The sequence below is a fragment of the Mercenaria mercenaria genome, chromosome 2, assembly GCF_021730395.1.
Source record: "Mercenaria mercenaria strain notata chromosome 2, MADL_Memer_1, whole genome shotgun sequence".
Classification (NCBI taxonomy): Eukaryota; Metazoa; Mollusca; class Bivalvia; order Venerida; family Veneridae; genus Mercenaria; species Mercenaria mercenaria.
Genome location: NC_069362.1, coordinates 66,696,640 through 66,707,815, shown reverse-complemented (window position 1 = coordinate 66,707,815; position 11,176 = coordinate 66,696,640). Strand labels below are relative to the sequence as shown.

Below are 11,176 nucleotides of genomic sequence, written 5' to 3'. Positions count from 1 at the left end.
GACCTCCAAGTATAACCTTGACCTTGGAACCAGTGACCAAAGTTGTAATCTCGGCTCTGTTTTGATAAGATAAATAAGTGATGCAAGTTTTATGAAAATCTTACCAGCAGTTAAGAAGATACCGAGCAGACATAAATATGTATGGATTGACAGACAAATGGACAAGACTCCAATATAGCCACCATATACTTTGCATCTGGGGATATGATAATGGCAATTTTTGCACTTGCTATGTTGAGTAAGAGTTGTATAAAACTAACCAGTGACTGAAGTTGAAATTTCATTTCATTTATTTGATACAAAAATATATCCAGTAATATATATATATATATATAATAATCATAGACATAATGTGCATATCTCATTAACAGTAATCAAATCTATAACATAGACCAAAACAAACCAAACCTGAGTTTCATCTCTTATAAGGAATATATATTTTCACAGAATTTATGGAAATCCAATATCTAAAATGCTGCAATTATTGAAATGTAACTGACCGTGAAGTGTAGTATGATATATGCAGAGATGAAAACCTCAGATTGTATTATACTGGCCTAACAGTGAGAAGATAGAAAGATGGACAGGACAGACAGAAAACATACATTGTAAGCCTCCCTTTCTGCATTCTTTGGACAAAATATGCTTAAAAATTGAAACTGACTCGCCTTTTGTTAAGACAGACGAGCCATTGACAAGGTAACATGGTACTGAAGCTTACTGTATGTACAGGTAGGAGGTACACGAGTATTAGATACATGTACATATATATGGCAACAACATATTTACACATTTCTGTGTTATACTTTAACACACAAAGACACACATTAACAACACTACTCTACTTTAACATACAATAAATAACCTTTCATACAATTTTTAACTTAAACAGCACCAAAGTCTGCTGATATTAAATACACAAGCAAGGATCAAAAATGCAATAATAACTCCTTGGTTATTCTGCAGGAGTATACTGTATGCTAAATTTTGTTACCAAATACTTTTTTTACAATGAAGTCTTATTTAAGAAAATTGAATGACTGTTCAAAGAGCTAGACTTCTTGTTAACCTGCCTGCTGGCGGCAAGTGATTATGCCTTTGCGACCAGTGAAGACCAAGATCAGGCTGATCATGGTTTGCACTGTTTGCTATTCAATCAGTAAATTTTCAGTGAACTCGACTTTGAATATTAAATGGTATTGCCCAAACTGAATGATGGACCAGTCTATTATAGAAATTTAGCAGTCTAAGGGTTAATGGCTGTAATTTCTCTATTTATAAAAGTAACTGATGAAAATCTAACAAAACAGACAACAAATATCAACAACACACATGTTGTGATTTAGGCAGTGAAAAGCTTCATATATAATCTAATAAACATATTAACAATACTGTGTAATGATTAGAAGTAAAAATAAAACTCAATTATCTAAAAACTGACTAGTGTTTTTCCCAATATTGTGATTATACAAAAAGCACAACTGGTGCATTATTAGTGGTTAGTAGTAGAAGCTGAAGTTGTAAGTTTGATAGCACAAAATGACTTGCCATGCACCTACTGTAGATACAGGTAACCCATACTTCTTTAAAACAGAAGCTTGGTTTTGAATTTAAATAAAGCTACTACCAACAGAGAAAACTATGGAAAGCCCACATAGTATGTGGTCAGTGTGTCATACTGATAAAAATGTTGTTTCTAAATTTCAAATTTGCTTTGCAAAAAGAAAACTTGTCTCAAATAAGCTTTATCTTGGAACATTCATACAAAGTTCCAGTAGATTATTCTATCAAAAACTGGCTGAATGTAAAAATTATCCAAGACACTGATAAATAAAAGCCTCTGACACCAGTGACTTCTCCATATTGATTTTCCTTTCTCAATGCAGTGAATGGTTTATTCAATATAAAATCTAACCTACATAAATACTGTGCACCAAACATGATTCTAGGTATAGACTAAAACATTACTGTTTAAAGCACATGGTGTGCTGCATTTCCCAAATAATTTATCATCATTGTACATAAAATACATGGGCAAATTGAATATCAATTTAGTTTTATTAATAGTATTATGATGAATGTTAATTTTTTTTTACAAAAAGACAGTTTATTATAAAAAAAAAACTGTATTCAAAAACCAATCTTATGGGTACAAATAAAACAATCATCAAATATATAAGATTTACAAAATTTACAAAATTAAAAAAAAAAAATCTGATTAGAAAATCACATTCACTTCAAATGCCTGGCATATAAAGTGTAATCTAATTAAATTATAGCACTTCATTGGATAACTTAATTATATCTTACACAAGTTCTTGTAATAAATAGTAGTTATACATGTGTCACAACAATGTCTCTAAAAAGCTTCTTTTTTTTTCAAATTTCTTTCAAAATGTATGAGTTCAACTAAACTTCAAATGCCCCTTCGATATCTTTGATCTGTCATATTACAAAATGGTGTAATTTTGAAATTTACAAATTTAGAAAAATATGTTGTAAATAACTTTAATAGTGTAGTTACTATAGTACCATTTTATCTACCAAATTTCGATAAGTCACAAATAACACATAAATATCTAGAATTTAGAAATGATGCTTTGAGCAAATTTGTTGTACGGCAGAAAAATTATGACAAAATTAATACTAAATAACCTTTTTATCCAATCATATCCTGGAATCAAATTTAAATTTGATTTGATATTTTTCAAGAAAGAGATTGCCAAAAATATCCAGGGGTTGTCAGAAGTTTTGAATTAAAAGTATACACAAGTCAAGTCATATTAATAAAGCTTTAGCTCTGCATCGAAACACTGTACTAGAACATTACAAGCACAAATGCACTTGGATTAAAGGGTTACACAAGCAATTTGTATATTACATAGTAGCTGCCTATCAGGCTGTTTTACTCCAATTATCATTCATACACCTGTCAGTACACATGTATCGACAAGGATATCACAAGTTAGTTTTGAACATTGCATCACAAAATCTTCTGTGAAAGCTCTCCGGGATCACTAGAATATCAAGAAATGCCAAAACTTTGGTCAGTACAACATATATGCTGTATGAACTAGAAATGCTTGTATTATGCACACGTAGCAATATTACATGTTGTAACTTTATTTGAAGATGAATGTTCTGCTGCCACCACTGATCCTACGACTTCGTCTTTTTGGGGTATTTCTCAAGGTCATATGCCTAGGTGATCGTGAACTCTTTAATCGCTTAATTCCAGACAGTCCACTAATGTCACACTCTGAATCACTGGAAAGAGAGCCACATGCACCAGAGGTAACGGTTGCCGATCGTAATGTCATGGAAGTGGATCGCAAATTAATGAATGATGTAGAAAATGCACTATTGTCAGAACTAGAACACAATCCCATCGAGGTGGATGGACCGTCGCTATCATGAGAGCTCTGTGATGATGATATTTGAGATGAATAATCACAGTCAAACTTTGAGCTTGAAAATGAAAGACATTGTTTAAAGGGTGATGGTGCGGAGAAATTAAATGTCGACTTCTGTGGAGATCTGGTATTGTCACTAGAGAAAACAGAAATATGGTCCCCTTCATTTCCCAGCATTCCTTCATCTGACAAAACTTCACGCTTGAGATCCTCGATGCTCTCTGAAATTTACAAATTTGAAATTACTTTTTTGTATATACATGATGTATTAATCATATCTTATGTTGGCTATGCCCAACAGATACATGTATTTAAAATTATTTAAATCATTCTATTTCAAAATAAAAAGTGGTCAAATAACTTTTCTTACAAATCGGATATGAGATGAATAATAAATACAACATATCCCAGGAATCATTCACAGCATTAAATATTACATAACTTGTATTCTTTGATAAATTTAACTACACACAGCTATGATGATAACGTATTTTAAACAACATTAGATATATCAGAGAAAAAAGTAAGTACCATCAATGATGATAGAATCATCAAGATCATCTTCTCTGTCACCATCATACCCTGACAGCACCGATTCATTCAATCTTGGAGAGTCGTTTAACATTGGGGAGTCAATGACTGGTCTATGGAGCCTGGTTCTAGGAGTTTTGGGAGTACTTGTTGTCTTGTTGGATTCACTCCTCAGACCAGTTCGCCGCCTCTTCTTCTGAGGTGACACTATCAGCTCATCGTCGTTTCTGAAACGCACGTGGATGTCCATCCCATGCACAATATGATGAGTGACTCCCAAACTCTTGCACAAATCTTTGTAACTAATTATCTGCAAAAGATAAAAAAGGAAATCAGCATTATAACAATGTCTGGGAAGTGTTTTTGTTTTGGTTGCTTCTAAAATGACTTTTTATCCATAGTTAAGAAAAATAATTAAAATACATGTTCTGTCCAATAATTCTAGAAATGCATATATTGTGATATTGCTGTAATACTTACTTCAATTTCACTGACTCGGCAACAGTCATCATCAGCGTACCTCTGCTTTACTGCTTGCAGCGTAACATCTCGGTGATCCACTACAGAACCCTCCAGGAAACTGTACAACAGAAAATCACAGAAAACTTAATACATACGTATTTGCATTAGAATTTAACATAAAATGTATTGACTATTCTATTAACCGTCAACAATCCTGATACTTATTATTTGTTGACAAAATTCTGCTAAGCAATCCCTTACATTTAAAGGATATTTTGCATTAAGGTCTCAAACCATTATAAAACTTTTTGGCGTTTTTTTTTCCCATTTTTTTTTTAAATTTAATATACTGTTTTGCTGAAAACCTACCATTTCTCGTGCATATGGAAGGCACATCTGTTCAAGTCTTCTATACAGAACCCTGTTGCTTCTTGCATTGTACTAGGCCATGCATCATCTATAAAGACAAAATACCATTGTACTTAATTTCTACAGTGTAAACAATATCTCACTGAAAAATCATCAAACTATTTCATTTTATGTGTCTGACATCTACAATATCATCTGCTTATCAAAATCTTTGCAAACTGAAGAACTTATTGCCAAAACCCAAGTTGCTGTTATAGATGGAAAACAACATCATTTATAAACACTTACCCATCTTTGTAAGGAGTCTGGACAGGAGAACAGCACTAGCAGCTGTTTCTGCAGGACTGTACTGTCCCATCTCCGCCTGTAGCAATGCAAGTTCACAGATATACTGAGACAGGTAACATAGACGACGATCATGACTCAATATAGTGTTGAAGATTTCAGCAAAGTCAACGCTTGTTGCAGTACGCAGATTTCCACGCAATGTTGCCGTGATTTCTCCCATCATTCTTACGACATCTTCATATTTGTATGTGTTGTCAGTTAGCCAGGCAGCTTCTCGTATTGTGATAATGTCAGAACCAAGTAACCTAAACACACAAAATCCAAACTTAAATTCACTCAGAACAAACTTCCGTTTAATTGTAATATAAATGTAATTTCAAAAATTAAATGTAATATGTTAAAACAGATTTGAACAAAAACTTCATCATTATTAAAGAACAACTTTAGCAGGCTCTGAAAACTTCTATTAACAGATTTTCTCAAAGCATTCTCCACTGTCATAACTCATTAGGAACTTAATTCAATCTCATCTTAAACCACTGTCTAAACACTTTTTCACTGATAATTGGCAAGTTTGTAATTTGATTCCTACCTTGAGCATAGAACCATAGCTGAAACACCGAGCAACTGAAGCTTGGACCTGGGTACAGAGTTTACTTGAAGAAACCGATCCACAACCCCAACAGCCACGTGGAATGTGTGTGTCGAAAACAACTTCATGGCAGCTACCTCAGCTAACCAGTCTACTAGAATATATCTGAAACAGACAATAACATACATCTAAATGAAACTTACACAAAATATTTCAGTCTTGAAAACAACATTATGACAAGTATTGCACAGTGAAAGTTTAGATAAATATTTCACTGAACACTGCTTGAAATAACGAAAAATTATGAAAATTTAACCTGCCCATCTCTTTATACAGACACAGATAAAGTTACCCACTCGGATAGTGCTTTCTGTCATTTATCTGAAGTTGAACATCCTTAAAGTTTAGTTTATATGCTTAACAAAATGTATTTACTGGAGAATTCCAATACAACTTACCTCATTGAGGCAGTAAGTTCCTGAGATCGCTGGAAGCTCTCCTGAGTATTGAGGGCAGGGACGGAATGCACGAAATCTCGAATGAAAGACATGGCTTTGGATTTGCATATACCGCCATATTTGGAAACAGCGTAGTATTTACATAGCTCTAGTTTAGCATCAATATGTCCTAGGCTGCATATATCACGTAGTTTACGTATACATTCTAGTTCCCCAGCTTTATCTAACACCTGAAATGTAGAGCATGAATACATAAAACAACAGTCCTATAAAACTTACACTTACAGTTTCATTTATATAAAGATACCACTTAGTTCCACCAAACAGAGATTTCTTTCAATAAAAAGATCCAAAAAGGCTATATACACGTTTGGAATTCAACTGAAAATCTATATTTAAAAGTCTGAATTCCCCTTTCCCAATAGAGCTATACACGGGAATTTGGCATTTAAAAGCCTGAAATCAGGACCACTCCTGATAAGTAAGAAAAATTAAATGTGTTGCATGAGAAATTAATTTACATACCGAAAAATTACATTTTGTGTGTGACCACAACATGTAGGCAGCAATCCCAGAGCCTTGACTTGCTGCCTGTTCGAGGTAGGATACAATTTCATCATTATTCTTGTCTTTATCTAACAACTGTAAAGTCTTCGCTACACACACCTCCATCTTTCTACTTTCATCCTATAATTGTAAAAGGAATATTATGTTGTAAACATATCATACGTCACCAGCAAATAACATCTATATTGAATTTATACAGATTTTCATTCTTTTATCTGCAAGTGAAAACATGCCATGTTGTCTGAAAACTAATGCTATTTGTTGGATGCTTTTCATTCTTAAAAAAAAATCAAAACATTTTGTTAATGTAAAATAGCATTTTCTTATCATTTACATACCTTTTTCAAATATTCCTTCATGTAGTTGAACACACACTCCTTACAACATGCCCCATTTAGGGACCATGGTGGTCGTATAAAGAGCCAGGTAAAGGGGTCTGTGTTAGGGGTTAATGATTCTACTCGGCAGAACATTTCTGCTGCTTTAGTTCCATTCCTTGACACTTTTTTCCCATCATTATCGCCTTGTACTGAAATAAGAACAAAAACATATTCTTAATCTATTTGTCAAAAGCTGGCTACATGTGCAGAACAATGACAGAGAAATTTTAAGAAAACGTGATACAAAACTAATAAATCTTTCTTAAATTTGAATGACACTCTGGCTTCATTAATGATAGTCATGTGACAGTACTGTGTAACCTATTACAACATCTTCAGAGAACAAACAGCTGTATATAAAGGCAAGTATTTTGTTTCCCCGCAATGTAGGATAATCATGGAACCAAATAACTGTTGTTACATTTGTAAAACCAGCACATTCCTAACAACCCTCGAGAGATTGCAATGCAGTATAAATTAAAGATTAAACTGTTTCTATGGAAACACTGGAATAAACGCAAGGAAATGCTGCAACAAATACTTACATCCTTCATTATAGAGGTAGGCTATGGCAAGTTTAACCAGGGCTTCAATATTTCCTACTTCAGCAGCTCTAAAATGCAAAAACACATCTCAGTTAGAGAACAATTGAATTCAACAAGTAGCTATATGTCATTATTGTGGGATTATGGTTACAAATACAACTTAATTTAAAGAACAGAGAAAAATGCTTGTTTCTGTCAAGGAAAATATAAACAAACTTTACTTTTGGTTGTAGAAGAACTGAGTATATGGAAATAAAGCAATTCAAATGGTATAATAATTACTGCTTAGTGCATTTTATTAAAAGACTTACTTGTCAAAGTGTTGAAGATTAACAGAAGATGGCCAGGATTCCTGAAATGTGACACATGCCCAAATTGACTGACTGTTGTCAATCAAGTCTCGAAAGTATGGATGAACCTGAAACAAAGAATTGAACTGTAGTTATCTACATAGATGATGCCTGTTTAGATATTATTAAGAGCAAATAAGAGAGAGATCAAGAGTTCACTGGTTACCAAATAATTTTATTCTGTATTGTGATACTTTAGCAATCTCTTGCTTCATACTAAAAGAATTTAACATGTAGCAGAGTCTGCATGTAGGCTACAGCGATGAGACTTAGATAAAGAATAAAGAGTTTAACATGTAGCAGAGTCTGCATGCACGCTACAGCAATGAGACTTAGATAAAGAATAAAACCTACAAGTATATCACTTTTTGACTGCCAATAACTGAAAATTATTTCTTCAGCAGATGTTCTTTTCTTTGCTCATCACAGGTTCATTGATGTTGATATCACTTGATAAAACTGTGTCAATGTCCAGACAGACTGATTTTGATATTTCATCACCTTGTGAATGAAGTGATAATAAACAAACTGGGCATCAATAATCTAGTGTGAGAAAATAAGTCTTCAAAGGAAAGTTTACCTGTCTCATGCTGAGAAGATCTTTTACATGTAGGCTTTTGAGGAGATGTATCAGGATTTCTTCTGGCAGGTCCCATATTGTCAATCTCTGCTGGCAGCTTCTCAGATGTTTATGAACTGGGATAAACTCATTTGGTGACCTCTGGAGTCCACTTAACATTCGCATCACTAAAAGCAAGAATTATAAAAACCACTAAAAAAAAATTCAGAAGTATTAACAGTCACCTGTTCCCATCCAAAGCAACTATTTTCTATTTTGTAATATAGCTTCAGTATTTATGCAGCAACCTTCAGTCACCTTCCATAATGTCAAGCATCCTTCAATTATAAAATGTTAAAAATATAAAAACATTTCTAAATGATGTTTACTTGTGTCAAAGACATATAATCTAAGTAATGCTACTGTTTATTTAATGTAATTATCTACCACAATCTGATAAAGATAAAGCTAACTGTCATGTTATTGGTCCCTATCCAATATCCTAAAATGTTTGTAAACATTACAATGTCAAAGTCATCCTAAAATTTTATCATAAATTATCATCAGATCACAATGTTCTACTTACAGTAAGAAACAAGCACCATATTTCAAAACTAATTCCAATTCAATAATTTAAATAAGTATTATCTTTGTTCCAGGTTTACTGTTTAACTATTTTTGCAAAGTAACTCATTGCTTAAAACGTAAAGCGATTTTGACAGATGAAATGTACATGTACAAACACATGGATTTTTTTTTCTAAAATTGGAATTGTTTTGGAGAATACCTTTGCTGATTGGATAATTATTGGAACAAGTTTCTACCTGGTGGCGATTAACCAATGAAAAATACTGTTACATTGTTTCAAGTCTAAACGGGAATTTCCGCCAGATGCAGGTTTAAACTTATACATACATGTGTGAAGTTATACCTACAAAGAAATCGATTATTGATTTATCACCGAGTGATTGAGTCGCCTTGAGCCGCGGTGATAAGCTGATTAACGGTTATAAATAGACCGTTAGACGATCAAAGACCGCTATGCATCAACAGTTCGGCAATTTTTTTATTATGAATTTAAATAATCTTAAAACCATTTCAAAAACAGGCTGACTGTATCATCATGTATTGCTTAGTTAGCCGTAATAGTAAAACTATTAAAAGAAAGAAAATGCTAGAGTAACGAATGTTGTCACTGATGTTTTAAAAACAGATCAACAACAACAACAAAAACAAGAAAAGTTCATAATCAAAGAACTGGCGAAAATACATCTGCTGATGATTTATATGGTCTTAAATTAGATACATTAAAAATATCCTGAAAAAAAGCCTGAATAATTTAATGCCTTTTAAAATTTAAACTTTGGAAAGTCAACTTCAAACAGCAGGATCCCCTATATTGACCTAATTATTTTGAACAAAACTTAGAAATTTGTGTTTAAACAATATCAATATAATTATAATGATAAATAAATAAAACACTTTACCTTTCATATTCACTCTATTGCACAAAACGTAATAATTTCACAGTAAGCAGAAACACATCATACACGCTACACATACATCCATTCAACTGTCAGTTTTCATCAGTTGTACGCTGAGCATTGATTGGCTGATACGGTAAATCGTTTACAAACAGTGGGAACTACGCCTTCCCAAGATTCCCGAGGCACTTTCAAATTTTGAACTATATATCTTGGTTTTGATTGGTCCATTAGAAAAAAGTTTTTGACAAGATGCGGACGGCAATTTTGTAAACATCTAACATGTCACTATGAAAGAGAAAAAAATGTTTGCACCCAGTTGAAAATAAATATCTAGATTCTATTATTTTCCAAATGAGAAAAAAAATGCAAATTTTTTCTTTTAATAGATCTAGATCTAGATCTAGATCTAGTCAACATTCAAACTTTTTGGAGTCCTCAATAGCTGGAATTTACGATTGAATTTGTTATTAAGTAACATCATTTACTTGTAAAGTTTTAAATTCTAGCTCTAATATTCAGTTCCGCAGCTCGTTTTACAAAAGTTGAAAACCAAGTTCCCTCTCTAATGTATAAGAAAATATTTATAACTTGTATGTGGTTTATTATATTTAAGGACATATGAGCCGTGCCATGGGAAAACCAACATAGTGGCTTTGCGACCAGCACGGATCCAGACCAGCCTGCGCATCCGCACAGTCTGGTCAGGATCCATGCTGTTCGCCAACAGTTTCTCTAATATTGCAATAGGCTTTGAAAGCGAACAGCATGGATCCTGACGAGACTGCGCGTCTGGGTCCATGCTAGTCGCAAACCCACTATGTTGGTTTTCTCATGGCACGGCTCACTATCTGAAGTGTGTTCAGCTTTAGTCAGCTAGCCAAATAATTAAAATGAATCTAGCTGTACCAAAAGTAGGCCTACTGTTCGTGAAATAAGCCTAACTTGCCCATAAGCCTTAATTTTGTCCCAAGTAGGATACGGGTCCCCAAATCCTAATTTAATTGATATACTTACGATGTTAAGCATGATTAAACGTTCATATGCATCGTGTATTCAGAAGATTACCCCTTGCTCTGGAATGTGTCACATTGATGCAATGCATGAAAAAGCTGGCTTCCAAATTTGACACGTTCAAATACACAACACCATCTTAAAATACAAAATATTTTAAATTC

The 11,176-nt window shown here is 33.4% G+C and overlaps 1 protein-coding gene across 2 annotated transcripts; it reads right to left on the bottom strand.

The window, feature by feature from the left end:
- Nucleotides 1-267: 267 nt before the first annotated feature.
- On the bottom strand, nucleotides 268-10,161 carry LOC123564162 (cyclin-F-like). Of its 2 annotated transcripts, none has more exons than XM_045357527.2 (13): nucleotides 10,002-10,161; nucleotides 8,536-8,702; nucleotides 7,917-8,023; nucleotides 7,606-7,673; nucleotides 7,019-7,209; nucleotides 6,639-6,800; nucleotides 6,114-6,343; nucleotides 5,656-5,820; nucleotides 5,064-5,368; nucleotides 4,776-4,863; nucleotides 4,425-4,524; nucleotides 3,945-4,254; nucleotides 268-3,634 (listed from the first exon to the last, which is right to left on the bottom strand). In XM_045357527.2, the coding sequence occupies exons 1-13, from the start codon at nucleotides 10,006-10,008 to the stop codon at nucleotides 3,123-3,125; spliced, it is 2,412 nt and encodes an 803-aa protein (XP_045213462.1). In that variant the 5' UTR covers nucleotides 10,009-10,161; the 3' UTR covers nucleotides 268-3,122. The 2 variants fall into 2 exon arrangements, with proteins under 2 accessions (XP_045213462.1, XP_045213461.1); XM_045357526.2 differs by lacking the exon at nucleotides 10,002-10,161 and adding an exon at nucleotides 9,101-9,306.
- Nucleotides 10,162-11,176: the final 1,015 nt, after the last annotated feature.

Excerpts from the sequence above, each read along its gene's own strand:
- LOC123564162 (XM_045357526.2), bottom strand. Across the intron at positions 8,024-8,535 it reads ATCTTCTCAGCATGAGACAG|GTTCATCCATACTTTCGAGA; the intron begins GTAAACTTTCCT and ends TCTTTGTTTCAG. Across the intron at positions 5,369-5,655 it reads GCTATGGTTCTATGCTCAAG|GTTACTTGGTTCTGACATTA; the intron begins GTAGGAATCAAA and ends TTGTGTGTTTAG.